Source organism: Coturnix japonica, chromosome 9 (genome assembly GCF_001577835.2).
Source record: "Coturnix japonica isolate 7356 chromosome 9, Coturnix japonica 2.1, whole genome shotgun sequence".
NCBI lineage: Eukaryota > Metazoa > Chordata > Aves > Galliformes > Phasianidae > Coturnix > Coturnix japonica.
In genome coordinates, this window is record NC_029524.1 from 378,290 (window position 1) to 399,025 (window position 20,736).

General features: G+C 39.0%; 1 protein-coding gene across 4 annotated transcripts in view; it reads left to right on the plus strand.

The window, feature by feature from the left end:
- Positions 1–14,152, plus strand: part of LOC107317829 (glypican-5-like) — a 319,637-nt gene extending 305,485 nt beyond the window's left edge. For 3 of the 4 annotated variants that reach the window (XM_015870944.2, XM_015870946.2, XM_015870948.1), the window contains one exon: positions 6,212–14,152. In XM_015870944.2, the coding sequence (XP_015726430.1) occupies positions 6,212–6,414 (203 nt within the window). In that variant the 3' untranslated portion in view covers positions 6,415–14,152. The remainder of the gene's footprint in view (positions 1–6,211) is intronic. The other variant, XM_015870947.2, reaches the window with a different exon arrangement.
- The last annotated feature ends 6,584 nt before the right edge of the window (positions 14,153–20,736 follow it).

Sequence of the window (20,736 nt, forward strand, 5' to 3'; positions counted from 1 at the left end):
GGACAAAAGCAACAGCCAAAGCATTTTCAATTATTACTAATATTTTTCTTCTTCAAGCCAGTTTATATTTTTCTTAATTACACAGCTTTGAGCCGTGGCATGATATTTAGCAGATGCCTTTGGCACTTGGCGTGCTGATCACTTGCACGCTCCAGACTGGCAGGGGTACCTAATCTTTGAAGTCTAGAGTGCACATTCATCTTCAGCTATAAAGGTCAGTTCTGCATTCCTCGCATCCCCCCAAACTCCCATTAAGTTTAATAGGAGTTTTGAGCACATGAGGCATGCAGTGTCAGGATCACTCTCCATCCTCTGGATATTACCAGTGAGGTATGTACAGAATTTCTAAACATAACTAATTAATTGCACCACACAGTTTTGGCAGAAAGCTTTCACAGAGCTTTTGGGTTGTTTCTTTCATTACAGGAAAGTTACAATAAAAGTTCAACAGATTTACTGGGAACATCGTGTTTCACAGATACTTCCATGCTGTGTCTCAGGATATTGTGTCAGCTGTGCTGCAGTATGTATGAGGTATCTGGCAAGCTAAACAAGCTTAAGCATACAGCCACAAACATGTGCCTAGGACTAGACTAAAAACAGATGTTTCCAGGAAATGTAAGAGATGTCTGACACGTTTTAAGCCTATTCTTTCAGCTTGTCTGCATTTGAATAAGGCTTATATTAATATAAACTAAATGACAAAACCTTTTCTTGCCAGTGACTGATGGATTAATGGAACTATTGCTGAATCACACAAGGTTTGTTAGTTTAAATTACTTCTTCCCAAGAAAAAGATGGAGTGTTCTATTTTGACATATACCATTGTAGGGGCTGAGGCAGTTATACATGCAGGTTTACTTTTCAGCCCTCAGAACAAAACATATTTTATTATGGCTCATGAAAATCATGCAGGGTTTACTGTGGTAGCTATGTATTAAAAGCCAAACAAATATAGTGATGGGTTTCCTTACACTAATACAGCTCAGATTTATTTTCATTTATTTATATTGTGGATTTCCATGTATATAGACAACATCTTTTGGTAATGGGGAAGGAGTTGCCAATTAATCAAAGTGTGGCATCCAGGCACCTGACATCTCAAATTGTCTTGCAGTTGTGCCTGGCTCTTCTTTATTGCTTTTTTTTTTTTTTTTTTTTTTTTTTTCCTGTATTACCCTTGACTCTTTATAATAACTGCAGCTCCTGAAAGTCCCAGGCAGTGTTATTTCTTGAGGAGAGCGGCTGTGGTTCTTCTCACCCTGGAGAACTTAAATTCAGAATGCATGAAGTGTTTGAGAAATAAAGTAGTTCACTTGCTGGCCTGCAGGGGGGAAGAGGTCTGCCATAGATCCCACTTCTCTTCCAGTCTCCTTAAATAGAGAAACAGAATGACTGCAGAGCTAAAACTAAACAGACTGATTAACTTGCATAATCTTGACTCATGTTATGTAGTGGACAATGGCAAATCCCATGTTTCGACAGTTGTATCATGAGTTCATCACACACTGGGGGTTCTCACATTCCAATTTCCACAGTGTTTCAGTTTCCATGTCTGCCGCAGCTGTAATTGGAAGTAATTACTGCTGATCTTAATGTCAGGATAAGAGATCATTTGGAAATTGTTGTTACATTTTCTGGTGACAGAATTGTTTTGCAATTTCAGAGTTCCTTACTTAGAACGTATAAAAGTCATTTCAGCTTTTGCTACCAGAGGTGATAAAAAGCTAATAATAGCACTGCAGCATCTACTGTAAATTAAGAGCCAGTTCCGCCAAGTTGCACCTTGTTTTAATTTTCTCACAGTCTTATCTGCCAAAACTAAGCCTATGATCAAAGTGAAATCAGGCAGCTGAGCTACAAGGTTGGGACAAGTGTAAGGACTGACCAGTTCACTTTAGACCCACGTCTCATTGTAACCATGAGGTGACATTCAAGTCCAGGGTATTAATTTGTCATTGTAGATGCTGACATTCTGTCTTTTCAAAACACAGTGTTTACAGGAAAGGAATGGGTGTGGCTTAATGTAATCAGAATCACAGAACTGTAGAGTCACTGAGAGTCACTGAATCTTTAGAGTTGGACAGGACCTCCGAGAGCCATCTAACCCAATTCCCCTTCAGTGCACAGGGGCACCATGGCCTTTAAAATTTCCAAGGATGGAGCATCTAACACAAAACTTTGTACCCTGTTCCAGTGCCTCACCGCCCTCACTTAAAGAATTTTTCCTTATATCTAACCTAAATCTATCCTCCCTGAGACTGAAGCCATTTCCCCTTGTTCCATCACCACAGATCCTGCTAAAGAGTCTGTCCCCTTCTTTCCCATTGCTTCCCTTTAGATACTGACAGGCTGCTCTCAGGTCTCCCCACAGCCTTCTCTTCACCAGACTTCATAGCCCCAGCTCTCAGCCTGTGCTATAGGAGAGGCATTTCAATCCATGAATAGATTAATGTGGGAAAGCAGAAATAAACAATCCCCCCACTCTTTTCCCTGTTCTCCCTCCCTGTTATCTAGGTAGAGTGTTCTCCCTAGGATCTTATGGGGTAGAACCCTGGAAAATGTCTTCAAAATCTGCACATTTTTTGTTGGCCTGGTGATTGATGAGCATTGATTGTCTACTGTCAATACAACACTCCACTAGAAACCAGGCTGCTGTAGCTAACGTGTATAGGCCTAGCCTGGCAAATCCATTTCTTTTCCATTCAAAATACCCTTCAGAAAATGTTCTGCTCCAGAAATACTTTCTATTTCGCTGTTAGGAGCAGGAGCTCTTTGCCTTTATGTCAGTGGAGATGTTGTTGAGAATTTTTACCTTAGGAGATAAGGAGGGCTCGTTGGCACCGGCAGATTTTGGAGGGAAAAACTTGCAATTACAGAGAAAAGACTGAGCTTTAGTCAGGTCAAGAGCGCATCAAAACCAGAAAGGATTTTCTTCCTTTTTTTTTAAAGCTGATGAGCTTGTTTGTCCCTTGGCAGGAATATAGGAAGCCTCTGCAGATGTTTAAGTAGACCTTACTGATGCTGTTCATTAGCAAGTGATAGCATGTGAGTGCACCAATCAATAGCTTGATAATTCCTACCAGCACCAGCGCAGCCAACTGCAAAAGGTTGAAGCTAGGGAGGTGTAACTAACATCTGGTCTGCCAATATTGCTGACCTTGTGTTAGTTAACTTGATCATAAACTAAAAAAACAATACCTACATGATTTTTCTGGCTGAGATTAGGGTGGGCTGTACTGTGGGACTCACCAAATGTGTTTGGAAGGTGTTCTCAGCCCACACCGCATGGGAGGATTCCCACACCTAAATTGGATGGCAATGATAGATGTGTCTCTCCCTTTTATCCTGGCCAGTCTTTCTGAGGAATGGTATTGATTCACATAAGTATTTATGAGAAGTTCAGTGCCATCTTAGGGGCACACACATTACTCGGTGGCAATCTGCGGTTACATTGTTGAGGTGAAGATAATCCTAAATGCTCAAAACATCGAGGTCAAGTCATTTTCATTATGTGTTTTGTTGATGTTGTCAGGTTGTGAATTCAGCTACATTTAATGCAGATGCCAGATAATGAAGGGGACTCAGCCCCCTGGACTCACAGAGCTGCTCTCAGCACACACAGTGATTGTACTGTCTGAGGGAACTTGGAGCCATCTTCACTGACCCCAGCAGACTCAGTCATAGAATCATAGAATTACCCAGGTTGGAAAAGACCTTGAAGATCATCAAGTCCAACCGCAGCCTAACCAGAACCCTGACTCTAAAAACCCTACACTAAATCATATCCCTGAGTACCACATCCAAACGGCTCTTAAACACAACCAGGGATGGCGATTCAGCCACCTCCCTGGGGAGGGAGCCTATTCCAATACCTAACTACCCTTTCTGTAAAGAAGTTCTTCCTAATATCCAACCTAAACTTGCCCTGGCTCAACTTGAGGCCATTAAGGCCAGTCCGTTGTAGGAGACCTGAATGGCTGCTCACAGGTGCTGCCAACTAACCAGGGCTAATTTTGCTTATTTATTTTTAAGCAGAGAGCTAATTAGAGTCCTAAGGTAGAACTGTCTATCAGAGAACGCTCTGTTGTAAAGACAAAGAGAGAATTCTGAGTTAAGTCCTTTCCACATAAAGGATAAAGGCAGAGTTTTCTAATGTATTATTTAATGCTTGTTATGTAGTGCGTTAAGCAATCACTGAGAGGAAAGCTTTTAAAAACCAACAGCTTCTCTGATAGCATTAAATCTTACCTTAGATTTTTGGTTAAGTCAATATTAAGAAAATAAATGAATTAATACATTTCAGTGTGCTCGATTTATAGAGGCCAATCAAGTTACAATGCTGGACATGGCCAAGTGAAAGAGGGGAATAGATTTACCTGAGTGAGATCTTAATTTAATCAGCTGGCCCCAGAGAGCTGAAGTCAGCAGTCTGGGATGATATAAGAGGCAGCAGAGAAACAGCGTGTTTTCCACAGTCAGAAAGGAGAATGACAGTGATAGAAAGGAGTACAGGCAGTGTCAGAGCACACCTATTTCCATGATTTACCCTTAATTTACTTTAATGACAGTCTGAAGGTTGTCCTTTTTTTTTTTTTTTTTAAAGTGTCCTCAGAATACTGGTATCTCCTAAATATTTACAGCATGTTTTCTCCCCTTTCCTTCTGTCAGCTCCATTGCAAGTTGCAATTGAGGAACAATGTCTGCATTTGCCATAGCAAATTTGGAGCAGAGTATCACATCACCTTTTTCCCACTACGTTCCTTGCCAACCACGACCCTTCTCTGCAGTAAGCCTTGTATCAGGTTGAGTTATCACAGGTTCCACTGGATCAGTGTTGATTGTCCAGGTTTCAGCTGGGCAAAGGCTGATTTTTAGTTGATAGTGTCTGGTGTGGTGCCGTATTGCAGCTTTAGGAGAAAAACCATTTGGGTAACAGCAGTGTTTAGTTGTTGCTGAGCAGTGCTGCACAGAGCTGAGGACATCTCAGTTTCAGCTTCTTTTGCTGTCCTGCCAGTGAGGGGCTGGGAGGATATGAGGAGCTGAGAGGGGACACAGCCAGGACAGCTGCCCTAAACTGACCTAGGGGATGTTTCACACTCTATCACCATACAGTGATATGGAAAAACTATATATGGAACACTGGGGGAGAGGAAGCAGTGAGCAAAAGGCTGTGTCATGTTCAGCTGCTTGATATTATGAAAAAATGGAAGAATTCACAGCATTTTTTAGAGTTTATACTGGCAAGAACAATGAGTACTTTCCTAATACAATAGCTCATTTTTATTATTACGCGGGTTTATTGATGGTTGGCCAGAAATACAGATATGCAGATAATAACCTCAGATTGCATTTATTTTTTTTTGAATACTTTTTGCTTTTTTGGTCTCTGCCAAGAGCTCTGATTCAGAAGGTTGTGGGTGTTTTTGTTGCTTTGGTTTTTGTTGTTTTTTTCTAAGATTGGGCTGTTTAATTCACATGACAAAATGACATTGTTCGCTGTATGTGTGTATGTGCATTGCATTCATTAGTGTTACAACAAGATCTTTATCGCTCGGACATGAACAATTACTGTTAATTTATAAATTCTTTAATTTATAAATTCTTTAAAAATAAATCCTTATATTTACCAGAGAAATGATGAAACAAAACTTAAAGTGTTTTCTCTCTGTAGCCACTTTATTTGCCCATGTTGATGAACAAGGCATATGAGATACCTGTGTAGTTCTTTGTGCTAGTAGACTTTCTTGCCAGATTGTCCTACCATGCCAAGGGTCCTGTGTTGCTTTAAGGGTAAGGCAATTCAAAAAGAAACTAAGAAGTTGGCTTTTGAATTAAGTCAGTATTTTCTCCAACTCTCTTCCTGTGGCAAATTAACAAATTGACAGGTGTTTCACTGGTCATGTTACAAAACTAGTCAACTCTAGCGTCATGTTGTAAAGCATAGGCCAGTTCCTATCCCAGGTGAAAATGAAGGTATTTTTAAGGGGATAAAACTGTGATCGCATTTTTGCTTTGCCTACTAGTAGGACAGGCTGGAATTCCTGAGCAGAATAGTGGGTGCCTCGCAAAACAATGTGGCAGTGACCACAGCTTTAATATAGGCGTCCTGTTACTCTCTGTACATAGTTCACTTATTCAGGATTGAGGACATATTCCAGTCCATATTCCAGATGTGTGATTAATCCTCCATTTACTTTCATGTTTTCAGATATACTCAAGGACAAGAAAACCCATCCAGAAAACAGAAATGAACCTAAACCGACTGTGAAAAAGATTGTCACCACAACCACAACAAGCACTGTCAAGTCATCCTCTAAGCACAGTGTAACTGGAAATGGGAGCAGTGCAGTCCTGAGTTCCTCACTTGTTATTTTAGCAGCACTAGCAGTTCTGTGGCCTTGTCCCCCGTAGCTAACCACTGAAAAAGCCTTTCTGTTCACTGTCATGTATACCTGCAGCCTTACACAGAGAAAACAAAGCAAAATAACGATATGTTTTACTTGATATGTTAGAATAACTATTGAACAGTGTGCTGGAGTTGGCAGATAGGAAGTGTCCTCACCTAGAGTGAAGATAGCTTTTGACAAAGCCCAGCCAGAATGCAGAGGAAATGATGACAGAAGTTCAAGTAGCTTAAGTTGTGGGATAGAAATAACTGAGAACATGAGAGCTGTGTGTGTGTGTTACTGCTATTCTGTTATGTTCACCGGAATCAGATTGGCTGGGTTTTTTTAAAATGTTTTTATGGTAAATTAAAGAAATGGTCAGTCTTCGAGTTTAAGCCAATACATACATCATTTCTTCAATGAGTGGCTGATAGGCTACGTCTACAATTGTAAAACGTGTTAAAGTAAAGTGCTTTGACCAGCTTGATGAAATCCCGGTGGTCAAGATCAAAGCATGTCTGAAACTTCTTTTAAGTGCTACTGTTTAGATTGTAGGAAGCCACACAAAAGCATACAGTGTGTTTAATATATCGGTACAGTTGCCTTAACAATTGAAACGTTAGAAACGCTTTGTTTACTGAGGGCAATATAGATAGTGAGTTCCCCTGCCCCACAAAATGGTACCACCAAATGCTTGAACATATGCTCAAGGCTTATGGGATGAACGTCCAGCAATGCAAAATACAAGCATAATAGTATTTCCACCCATTTGGTATCAGTGTGCAGGGGTGGGGAAATCATTAAGTTAAAATTCACTTTGTCTACGTGTTGTTAAAGAGAAAATAACTTACATTCTCCATAAAAGACTGAGAGATGTAAGTTAATGGGAACTCCCGTTATACACAGCCAAGATTTTGGGCACCATGGATCTCTGAATTCAACTGTTTCATAAACTCTGTATTATTATTTAATTACATTTAATGTTTAAAATTTTCTATCACTGTAGGTGTAAATGTAAAATAGTCAAGTCTAGAATATTCTCTATTACATCTCATCTTGATTTCTACCCTAGAAAATGTCAGTTTTGCATTATATTGCAAGGCTTCTTCTTTTTTTTTTTTTTTAATCCATCATATCTTGATATATTTTAACTTTTCAAATGAAAATTTCTAGTGGGTTAAGTGTCAGTGTGTGTTTTCCAACAGTTATGTTTACAGTACCATTGAATATATATATACAAGAACAACTGTATGAATACAGTGTTTAATGATAAACATGTAAAACATTAGGATTTATGTATTTGCTGCATTTCATAACTGTTATAATAACTTAATGGCCATTTTCATGTTGTAGGCTGTTACCGTGTACAGCTTTATAAGACTGAACGTAAAATGTTTATCTTTGGTTTTTTTGTAGAGCATCTCTTTTGATCCTTATTGTTACACAGCCACTGACATCATTCAGAAGAGCCCTACGACTTACTAATCAGATTCAGGCATGAATGAAAACCTTGATTGTGAAGAACACCTTGATTTAAAGAAGATTGCATGTGCCAGTGTTACTGGGTGCCATTGTGTGTAAAGTGGCGATAATACAAGACAATGCAATACATAACCAGACAAAGACTCACTATGCTTCCCATGTTTTCAGATAGCAATAGAGAACATGTGTAATTATATTTGCAGAGGTGGGGTCTTCATTGTTTTGTTTTGTTTTTTAATTGGGCTGTAAGTTTTCAGTGACAGACATAAAAGTGTAATGAGAACCATCGACACACCCAGGTGTGAAGGAGTTGGCTCTAAAGTAAAAAAGGATTTCTAAAAGTGTTCAGTATTAACACAGAAACAAGGAGATGAAAGATTCATGTGTTAGCATGAAATATTTTCTATTTTGTGCTCCTATTTTTCAGTATGGTGGGGTTATTAATATCATTCAGTAGGGCTTTCCAGTTTGTATCAGTGTAAATCAGGTTTCCTGAAGGTACAAAAATGTCTGTCCAGTGCCTTCCAAAGTTTGTGAGCTGCTCCAGTCTACTGAGCCACAGTTACCAATGTCGCATTTTGCATTCATTTGCACTGCCCTTGAGAAATGTGCACTTCCACCTGAGGAGATGTACTGTGAAGGAGCACCATTGCTCCTTACAGCCTTAATGGATCACTTGTGACTGGTACTATTAAACAGCCTGGTCTCTGTGTACATGCAGAAATGTGCTTTTAGTGCATACATGCATCACCAGCTCCTCGGGTAATACTGATCACTGTGACTTCACTGAAGCAGTATGACATTTTTCATGATTATGAACATGGTACCTTCTCACATTTGAGATCCCAAGTCATCGTTCAGGCACACCTGTTGGCATTTAGACCCATCAGTATTCCTGTGGATAGGGATAGGGTTTCAGGGTTAGTCTCTTAAATTGCCACGTTCCAGCAAGGCAGCCTGGCCTTTTTATTTCTCACTTGGAGAGTGGGAACTTGAATACCTGGAACATACATGTCCTTTTGAGATCTTTGTGCTTTTAGGGCAGGCCAGTGATCCAGATATCCTCGTATTGAGCTGTAGCAGGGCAAGCTGTACATGTGGAATAACTCACCCAGGGGATTTTTTGTTCATAGTATCATAGTATCATAGTCTCGTGCGGGTTGGAAGGGACCTTAGAGATCATCGAGTCCAACCACTGCGCCACCGGGGCACACTTTTTTTGTTCTTGATAAATTTCATGACCTGGCTAAACAAAAACCTCTGAAAAACTAAGCATTTGAATTTTGGGTTTGGTCAGCAGGTTTTTCTATATTGGAGCATCGATTCTGTGATTATATGATTCTGTAATCTCCTGTGCTCCTGTGATGGAACTAGAACAAGTTCAAATGGCAGGGCAAGGTTGGGCCATTGATTCATATTCTTATTAGCCAGAGGACAGAGAGACTGCAGAGGATTCAGCTGCTACCAATGCATTTCACAGTGATGTACTTTTACTCTGTAAGAAGATCGTGACATATGTTCATAACGTTCCCCAGAAGTGGTGCAGCTTTTAAGAGCAATGCAGTATATTTTTACTGATGCTTTATGATTTTTATTTTGTTTTTCCTCAGAATCACATGGAAAAGTATTTTCCATCAAACCAAAAACTGTACTAGCAAAGGAAAGACCAGCTGGACAGTCAGACAGGAAGTGTTCCTTTTTGGATCAGTAAGATGGAATAAATCTTATTTTGATTTCACAGATACATGTAATTCTCAGTAATTACGAAGGTCTAAATTGAGAATACTTTTGAACTTCTCTGTGTAATCTTAATGTAAAATAACATGCCAGTCTAAGACCATTGCTATAGTTTCACCTAACAGTTACGAATTGTTTGCAGCCAATGCTTTCTGGATGTTTATTGTTTAGCTGCGACCTTCTTTTAATATTTTACCAGTGTTGGAAAGTAACTGCTGTCATGCATGTGAGTAGAATCAATCTGTTTTTCTCCTGATAGTGATATATACTACTTAGCAAATAAGGTGGAATTGCTGTGGGCGTGCCGTCACTTCTCTGTGCTTGTTATTTAGGCAACATGTTCCATCAGGTTCATGTGGAAGGTCTGAGAAGTTCCTATGTCACTGTTCTCCTTCATGCCTATGGGTGCATCAAAGAGAAAAGCCAACACAGACGGACAAAAGCTGTGTAGGGCTGCAATGTGCCAGTGCATGACAACGTCCAGCTGTCTTTTCTGAGGCTCTGAGCCAAGCATTCTCCTCTAGTTTTCAAGCAGTTTTTTTACACCTCCCTCAGTGAGAGCATGGAGACTGGCCAGGCAAAGAGCAGCTGGAGAATCTACAGACTGCATTTTGAGGCAGCTTCACTGACACCTCCTAAGCACTTGCTTTGCAATTTGCATGCTCTCTGAAAATTGGCAGCTCATTTTCAACCTTGCATTTTTTTCTGGTTTGCCTGTTGCAAATGCTGTGCCCTGTCCTGGAGCAGATCAGATACTCGGTCATTGTGTAAAGAACTGTGGTTCTGTTCTCTTGCTCAATAATAAACCTTCTGAGGTTCAGATGTCTGTCAGAGCCTGGTAGAGCAAAATAATGTCCAGCTGCATTTACTTCAGAGGCTCAGTGTATGGGTATCTGGCTATGAGATTCACATCTCTTTGATCTCTTAAGTCACATGCCTATTTAATATATTCTTATTTCCTTTTGTTACCATGTATGATTATGTTTCACTTTGAATCTCTAATGCTATATGCGTCCTAATATTGTCTTGATGGATGCTCTGTGCAGTCTACTTTTTAATGTTAGATGAGCCTTTTTGCCCAGATTTACTGAGCCGTTCTTATTCAGTGCTGCACACGATTAGTTTTAAGCAAGACCTGTTTGAGTGAAAGAAGCTGAAGCACATTAAAGTGAGATACTGAGTAGGAAATGAATCCAGAAAGTCCTTGAGTTGCCGAATGGGCCTCTCACATTAAACAGATCATAATGTTTAGCTAAAATTAGAGTCAAGACTTCATAACTGATGTGTTCAAGAGAATTTCAGCCCAGTTTTTAAGCTATGCTTAAAATGTGCTTTCTTCATCTCTATATAGGGGTAAAGATAGGTCTGTACGTATAGGGAAAATTTCCTCAAATGTACCTTTCACATTGATAGCATCATGTCAGAAGTGCTTATATCACCGCTAGCCAAGAGCATTCGAAACATATATTTTTGTTTTTAGCTTTTCACTAATCACAGTGCTTCTTTCAATGGCATAAGGGATGATGATGAAAAGTGAGGTGTGACGATGTTGCTATAGCTGTGACATGCCTCATATATAAAGGATGTGGTCATGTCTTACACCTCTTGCCCCATAAGACTGGAATTATTTTCTGGTTTGCACTATCACTCTCTAAGGAGCTACATTTGAATTGTGCTAAATATTAAATCAATATATATATATATATGCCAAGAGACTGTAATAAGTAGATAAAAAAACTCCGAAAAGTATCCTGTACTTAAAACAGAGAATGCTCCTAAATAAGAAATTCCATCTGAACTAGAACAATTTTTTCAGTCCCGTTCCCTGCCTCTGTGTTGAGCCCCATTCCTCTTGCTTGGGAGCAAGAAACTGCTGCTCTCAGTTCAGGAAAATGAAACTATTGCTGCACAGTGGAATTTTGCTTTTATGAGGAATGTATTCAGTCTGCTGGTGCAGTTACTTAAGCATTTGTACAGTAAATAGCTGCAGTTGGTACAGCTCTCCAAAGAGGCTGCCCTGCACACAATGAAGCATGATTTTTGCCTCGCTCCCATGCAATTGAGATCGGACTTGGTCCCTTAATAGGCTGATTCAGACATTATTATCAACACTACGGTGATTTCCCCTGCAAAAATGTAAAAATAGAGAAGGACACACAAGAGTGGCCACTGATGCTTTCATCAGGTGCATTAAGTACTTTGTTAAACAGCCCGGAACCACCACTGAGGTTTTTTTGGTGGTGTTTTGTGTTTTTTTCTATTCTGTGAAAAACACATTAATACTGCCTTGCAAAAATATGCTGTTTGCACTAAATCATTTCAATTAATCTTTAGTAAATTACCCACTACTTTGTAATTATAATATTTGCAGCTAATTTAGTACCATTCTAGAAAATCATTTGTTTTATAATATAAGCAATTAACATTTATTCATTTTTTTTCTGTTGCAGAGAGATAGATAAATTATCCTCAGTGGCCTTTCTGTACACCTAATTAGCACCTGTTGGAATTATTCTGCAGGCTGTGGACATTTCATTTGGAAAATAAATGTGTTGCTAGTTTCACGAACTACTTGCAAATATGCAGTTATAAAAACTCATGAATAGAAAACCATGTTTTCATATGTCTTCTCTGTGTATGAGGTAGGCTAGTTTCTGAGGCTCTTACACATAGAATAGGTGCTGACATTTAAAATGCATTTAAAATGGAAATAGTCAGATGCCTCTTTCCCATCATTCAGTACACTATCCCAGATTTATGTTGTGTTCTGTAATGAAAAGGAAAGCAAGGAGACGCTGAGAAAATAGCTCCCAGTGTCAAGTCCCAGACTTCTGTATGTGGTTATACAGATAAAGAATTGTAAAGCATTAGAGACTATCCAAAGCGTTGCTATTCTGGAGTGTCAAAGATACTGTGTTAAAGAAGTGGAGGAAATTAAAGCAGAGTGCTTCAATTTTCTAAGTATCTTTCAAGATAAAGATTCATTTTCTGTTTAAGTTCATAGTATATTGAATAAGATCGTTTGATCTTTTTAAAACTGAGATCTGAGACAAACTTTCTATCAAAAATACCAGTGTGAAATACTTGTCATGTATGAAATTAGAAAATTAGGAAACTGAAAAGCTGTGAGACTTCTCCATGGGTATGAAATGTTGCAGTGGACCCTCAGCACCCATAAATCTGCACAGTGCATTTCATTTCAGCTTAGCTGTGTAAATTCACCCTAACTTTGTATCTATCCCCAGAATGAGAATTCTTCCCTATGTTCCTGATTCTTATTACATTTTTCTTTCACATGGGTAGAAAATCAAGAGTAACTGCAGAGGTGATGGAATTTGCATAACAGTTTTACTCTCTCTGGGCCACTGATCAGATTGTGCCATCATGCCTGAAAAGAAAGTCTGCTAACACACGAGATGCCATGAGTCCTCTGGTGTCTTTCATTTCCAGGGGCACGGCTGGGGCCTTTTCATGAGGAGCAGCAAATGATCTGGGGCTACAAGGAGATGTTCATACTGTAACTTTTAGGGAAGAAAGTCTTTCCTGGAGATTTGTTGATATTTTGTTTTATACAAAACACCCATAATTGGAAGGAAATCGAAACAGGATGCATTGTTCCACAGTGACACACATTCTCCTGTTTGGAGTTGTTCTTTGTGCATGCAGTGTTAACAGTGTGTCTGACTGCTGTGAAAGAGAATCCCCTTTGGCTTTTTTTGTTTGTTTGAGGAAAGTACGGTGCATGGCTTAAAGTCATGCACAGGCAAGAGGTTTTTACAAGTCCACAAAGCAGTAAAGAAAATAGGAAGATATTTGGTGGCAATGTCATTAAAAACAAGAAAATGAATTTAAGTGGAATGAGTTTCCACATTAGGGATGAACAATGCAATTAAAACCCATTTCCAGAACAACAGTGTAGTTGAATACAGGAGGAGGGTGATATAGCAGCATTAAGATACAAAATCTTTATTATATGGGGCAGTATTGGAATAAAAATGAAATCCGGTACATAAAACCTCGCATCACAACACTATGTATTGTATGTACCATACCTTAGTATCAGAACTAAGATAGCATGAATGCTTACAGTATACTAGGTTAGAAATTACTGTAAAATACATGCTTTACCATTTAGATACTTAAATAATTAGTTTGTGGTCTCGTAGTCTTGCTTAGTTCATTTTATTTTACAGGGATTAATGCACTGCTTACATTTGTATTTTACATTAGTTGCATCCTGGGTATTTTAAATAAATTGGTTTTGTCCAGAGCTGTATTCAAGCTATAATAATTGTTTCTATTTCCCAAGCACATTTGATTTTCAGTATAACTGCTTATATTTGTTCAGCTACATTTGTCAATTTTCTTTAGTCTCCTTTCAGCACTGAATATGATAAAGGCAATTTTTAAAAGGAGTCTGAAATCAATATCTTAAAACAAAAAAAAACAGAAGGTCCTGGCTACTTGGAAAACTTAAATGGTGTGTTTTGTAAAGGGCTATGAGCTGTGAATTGAAATAAAAAGGAATGATCCACAACAGGAAATTGCTGCCTCCTAATAGAATTTCTGTATTTCTTTCTGCGTATCTTTGAGCATCTTTGGAAATTACAAAGGTGACAAAATCTTAAATAGGATTTTAATCAGTCTGTGCCACATTTTAAATAGATGATTTGGACCTTGATTTCTGCTAGAGAACATTTAATATTGTGGTCATAGTCTGACAGAGATAGGTTTGTTTCTTCAGCATGTAACTTCTTCCTTGTTTTTCCTTCTTGTAATAAATATAGTCAGATGTAAAGTTGCTGTTCTTCTGGGAGCTCTTAATATTATTGAAGAGGCACAGTACTCACAGCAGTATCTAGCATTCCTCCACACAACAGGTAGGACTTCTTTTTTCATCAAAGCCCATGCTGACATAAACAATCATATCTGAGCTCTCCATTGACCAAGGCCTTGCAGTAACTGCATGCCATATTAAAAGCTTTGGTTTTGATTTGGATCACATTACTTGTCTATGTACTGGAAGAAGGAAACTCCTTGCTATTAGCTTCATGTTTTCATCACTTGTCAGTTAGGAACTTTGCAGTTTCTCTTCTTTTGTGGTGAAAAAAAGCATAATCTGGTAATTTTGTCATGACATTCTGATTACCGTGGTTGTATTAAAGTTCCTGTTTGAGGCTTGGGAATTACATATGACTTTTCTCACCATCTATAGAGGGTGCTTTTAGCTAATATACTCATTCTTGACCCATCTCCAAAGATAATAGCTAGCAGCTCTTCTCTGTCAATGCTAGAGGAATACTTGTTCTCTGAAGTGCTGCCTCATAAAACCCTTTTAAGTTGAAGGATTTCGTGTTCATCCTCTAATTGAGCAGGTGTCTAAACCTGTGAAGCCGCTTCATTCTGAAATCCAACCAAGTCTCCACTTCAAAGGGTGTTGTCTCTTCATACAGGGGTATGAAAAAAGAGCACTTCTTTGTAGGTTCAGCTCTGTAGTGTTATTTTAAGATAGGCTTTGCCTCTCACCATATTCACTTCTTATTTTCCAAAAATACACAGAATCCATCAGATCTGATGAGATGCTTCAAATACATTCCTTAATACTGACACTGCAGTTCATCTTTGTCTGAAGATATTGTTTGTCCCATCAGCAATCCTGAAATGACATGCTCTGGAAAAAAAGAGTACAGTTAGTCTTTTTTGCCATAGGGGTTCCAATATGGTGCAGCTCCAGATATAACCACTGACTCACCAGAATGATGGTTAGCATAATGATACTGAGAGAGACAGTACAACTTCAACTGAGCAAGTCTTCCTGTACTGAAGCTTTACATGTGAAAATGCCATTCTTCTGGAAAATACACTTGTGAAATTGCTAACAACTCAGGAACCAAACATGAGCCACCACTGTCAGAAGAGAGTAAACTGGAACACTTCTACTTGTGTAAGAAGCAGTCAGGTTTTATTTGCATTTATTGTGTGCTCAAGGTGATTCAGAGTTAACTTTAGAAGAAATAAAGAGTTCTAAATGCAATATTAACCCATCTCCTACTCCTACCAGTTTAGGTCCAACAGCTACAGGTCATTACTTTCTCATCTTCCATGTTTTCAAGAAAACAACATGTGGATGGAAGGAACTTGCCAGAGCAACAAGGAGATGACACAAGATGTGTGAGCACTACTCACGCATAGTGGTTACTCAGCAGCACTAAAGGACTTGGGGATCCTCAGTCATTTGTGCAGGATAACACCTAGAACTTGAAAATGACCACAGAGAAAACAGAAAACTCATCTGTTATGGGATGGACTCCCATTGTTCAGCAGGCTCTGAACATCACACAGGGAAGCAGCTCCCTCTCATGAGGCACGTTTTTCTCCAGTGTTAACACTGGGTACTGCAGCATGTTGGTGGTTCAGGCTCGTGTTTCTCCTTCCAGTTTTAGGGTTATCCTGTTTTCAGTTTCCAGCTGTAAAATCAATATTTCATTATGGAGTATCTCTGTCTGCGGATTTAGAAGATAACGGAGTCCTGTTGGATCTAAGATGTGGATTTCCTCAGATTTGTCAGGAATTAGAAACTGCCAAGAGTGGCAATTGCTTTGCTTTCCCCTGGACAGTATCCACGTTACCTGCATACCCAGTATGCACTGCTTGGTTTTCCTGTTGCATTCACCTTGTGGTCTCCACTGACCACTTTTCTCTCCATTCTGAGTTCCACCTTAAACTGGATGTGAAGTTCTTGAGACACATTCAGTGCAACAGTTTCCTCAGGGCATTTCTTTTAATTTAAGGAAAGGTACAGAGACTCCAATTAACCTCAGATGAAGAGACCCATAGTTCGTTGTCTGTCTGGGAAAATGAACCTCAAGGAACTGTATTCTTTCACTGCAAGTGCGTGTCAGAACCACTGTCAGAATTCATGTTTTTGTCTCCTCCTTTGGCATGTAATCTATTAGAACAGTGTGAACAAACAAGTTCGTTAACCTCCCAGAACCTTCATTTTTATTCCCTGCAGAACATAAATTATATTTACCATGAGTACAAAATGAAAAATAAAAGAATAATTAAAAAAACACATATTAAGAAAATCAGCATGTGCTAACTTCATACGCCACAGTATCTACCCTGACCTTTTCTCATATGCAGAACAAGAATTCTCAAGTAAATGCATTGGTAAACACTGACTTTCTAGTCAGAATTATATCCATACACACAGATACGCAAGTAACTAAGAGTGACAACTCACCTTATTTGAAAAGAAAGTCAAAACTATAAGACAGAAATGTATAACAGCGCATCCAGCAACAGGAAACTCCAAACCTACACATGCTGATGAAAAATCATAGCTATCAAAGTACCATTTGTCTTGTCCCAGAAGGAACTGAGTCCAAAAGCGAGATCCCCAAACCTATTCTTCTAACACTAGAGTTAAAGTTGACAGTGATGCAGAGATAGCGATATGGTCATTTAACCACAGCCTTTCTTCCATGCTAGCAGCCAGGAGTCAGCTCCAGCCCTTCTATCCTTCAGGGCTCAGCTGTTTGCCAAAAATAAGGCTTGTCTTACAAAAATGCCAGTGGTGGCCTTGTGCTATTATCTGTTTCTATTTTCATCTATGGATACGTAGTTGTGCAGAAAAGCCTGCATGTATCAGCAAGTTTTGTCCAATCCTTGAAGTCTCTTATGAGAAAGGCTGGCTCATCTGACAGACTCTGAAGAGCTTAAGACACATCTCTGTCTCTTGTTGTATAGGCACTTCCCTGGGATACATTTCTGGGCACACCTCTTACTAGACTGCATAAGGCTATGAGTTTTCACTGAGTATAAGACAGACAAGACACAGAAGTGCTTGCTGACAATATGTTTTTTACCTGGGGGTAAAAAAACAATGATTCAGAAGTAACCTGTGGCCATGATTTAAACAGCTAAAAGAGCAAACCACTCTGTAGCATCACTTATTGGCCATCTCTAGTGGGCACTCACCTGTGGATACCTTGGCTTCTAGACCCCAGCACATGCCGGACATACTCTAGGGAAAAGTAAACAACAAATATTTCTGCTAAGTATTTCTAGGGGTGCCTGACTGGGATATGAGCTGCAGAAAAGTTAACAGTGGTTGAATTACAGAATTTTAGAAATAAGAGGGCTTAATTCATTGCTTACTGAGAGCAAAGTAAGGCAGTGATTTAATAAATAACTCTAAGAAGCTTCACTTTTATGACTGTATAACACGGCACTTTGTGTTGTCTCATGAGCAAAGGTCAGTGAACTGTCAGTCCTCATTACTTGGGCAAATTTTCTTTTGAGAACTCTCAAACTACTTCATGGTCCATGGAAAAGAGTACATGTCTTTAATGGTTATCTTCAAAAATCAATAAGCATAAGACTTGAAAAGAAGGTAAATCAGTAAATGGAAAGAATTGTGATTAAAGAGACAGGCGGAATTGAATTTAAAAAATGCATTACTCAGAGTTACCTGCTTGTCTCTTGAGAGAAGTGTTAAGCATTATGATTCCTGAATGAATTGCTCTCCCATCTCAATCTGAAATAATCTATCCCAGAAAAGGAAATAGCAGACATAATATGAAAAATTAAAAAAAAATAAAAAAATATATATATAAAAAAAAAAGTCGAAAGAAAGAAAGGAAAACATGAAGGAGAATGATGGAATAATTCATGCATTGAGTACACTTCTTCCACCTGAAGGATTTAAGTGTATGCTCCGAATTTCCTTTAACTACGAATTGGAAATCCCCCAAATAAATATACCAGGGCTGTTCCAAAAGCAGTACCTCCTGTGTATGATGTCAGCCCACAACATCAGACATGGTTGTTGGTGGGATGGCAGCAGAAGCTGAACCTTACCACTAATATCCCATTGTGTATTGCTGCCACATGACAGACAGCAGAAGGGCAGTCTGACAGAATGGGGCTGACATAGAAGAGCAAAATGGAGCAAAGGGGTAGGACTGAATTCCCCCATGTGGAACAAAATACACTCACTGACATTTATCAGTGGTTGCTGAACACTGATGGACCAAACAGGGCATGGCAGCACAGTGAGGCAGTGAGAGGTGTATTTCAACAATGGCAACAGCAACAGTGGTCATTTCCACTAGAGCAGATTTCTATGAGCATGTCATTCAGGCTCTTGTTCAGCACTGATGAAGATGCAGAGCTAGTGGTGGTAGCTGTAAAAGAGACAAGTTTTGTAGCTGAGAAATTTTACTATCAAATTTCGCTCTTTGTACCCATTGCGGATTCCATGGAAATAAAGACAAGGCATTATTATTGGAGTGACCTACATACATCCTTGTACTGAACTGTCCAGTGCATTTACTTCAGAGTTCCTGACTTATTCCTGAGCGACTGCAAGACCCCATCCCCTTCTTATTTTGCTTTGTAAACATTTGTTTCCATTCATCATCTTATAATGCTTAGCCATTTTGTGTCATGCCTTTCAATATATAAAGGGGAGCTGCAGAAAAGTGGACAGACTCCTTAGTAGGGTTTGTAGTGATAGAAAAAAGGGACATGGATTCAAGCTCAGAGAGGGGAGATTTAGGATGGATATAAGGAAGAAGTCTTCTACATTGAGGGTGGTGAGGCACTGGTTCAGGTTACCTAGTGTTGTGGATGATGCCCCATCCCTGGAGACTTTCAAGGACAGGCTGATTGGGCTCTGGGCAACTTGATCGAGCTGTGGTGTCCCTGTGCATTGCAGGGGAGTTGGACTACGTGGCTTTTAAAGGTCCCTTCCAACTCTAAGGATTCTGTGATTTTATGATTCTATGCTCCAAGATACAAGTTATCTTTCAGAAATGACTTTTCTAGTTGTTGTAAGTAGAATAACAGTATGCTCATTAACCTTTTGCGTGCTTTATTAATCATTATATCTTTAATAATAGCCTCTCAAGAAAATAGTCACCTAGACCATTTTTCATTTCTCCAGTAAGAGAAGTTTGCCTGCCTTGTCTCCTATCAATATTTTAAACCTGTCTTTGAACTGTGTCTTCTCTGCCTTCTCCTTTCTAATGGCAGGTTTAGAAAAGAACAGAGCCATTTAGGAAGAGGAGCACTAGTGACTTTAATAGCATTCCAGAGTGTAAGGAAAGAAAAATGTCCCTTCTGTTGAGCAACAGAATAAAGGACTTTTTCTTTCTTTCAGTTTCAGGCTCTCATTTAAATTTATCAACACCAAATTCCAGGGGTTTTTTTTAATTTTTTTTTTTTTTTTGCCCCTGCGTTTAGTCTCTATAATATCTTAGAGGGCAGCAGAAGAAATAAAAATGAGGAGAGCAGATTGTAATAACAGAATGCAAACAAACTTCATAAAGTCATCTTAGTGAAAACATGAAAACGTTTGAGTTTGGACTGCATCAGAAAGCATCAAATGATAAGAGACCATTCTTGCAACTCCATTCAGATAAAAGAACTTATAGTCTGACACTAGAGAAGAATTACAGTTATAGTGTTAAAGGAAGCATTCCCAGATTCAACTTCTGCTCTTATCTCCTTATCAGATATGAAATATTTACAGAGGAAAAAAATTGTTATTCCATTCAGAGGGAGCTGAGAATTCGCTTACGGACTCTTCAGCAGAGGTGGAGACTTAAGTTCCCCTTTGGCCCATGTTTTCTTTTGTAAAGAGCACTTAAAAATGTCTGTGCTTTCAATAAAGAGAGCCTATCCATGAGAGGCTGAAAAGTGGTGCTTGTTAGAGCTTATGGTTCTTGTGGATGAAGACTTATTGATTAATTAAAAACAACAACAACCAAACAGATTACACAGTCCTCTAGTGACTGAATAACTATTGTTTGTTTTTTTCTTGCTGAAGACATAATGAGAGATGGATCCCCAGGAGTCATTCACTAAGGAAGAAACTAGCAGTATATGTAGTATAATTATGTGAATTCAATACCCACCCAATTTATTTTGAAATACATCTGTGCACATCCTTTTGAAGATACCTCCTGGAAGAAATTCCTTTGTAATCTGTCACATTCCACTCTGGTTGGCAAACACCTGCACATGCAGCAGGGAAGGAGATGGAGGTGATTTATTTTATCAGGCCTTCTTTAGTGACATTTAACCTTCCTTAGTCTTTCAGTTTCTCTTCTACTCCTAA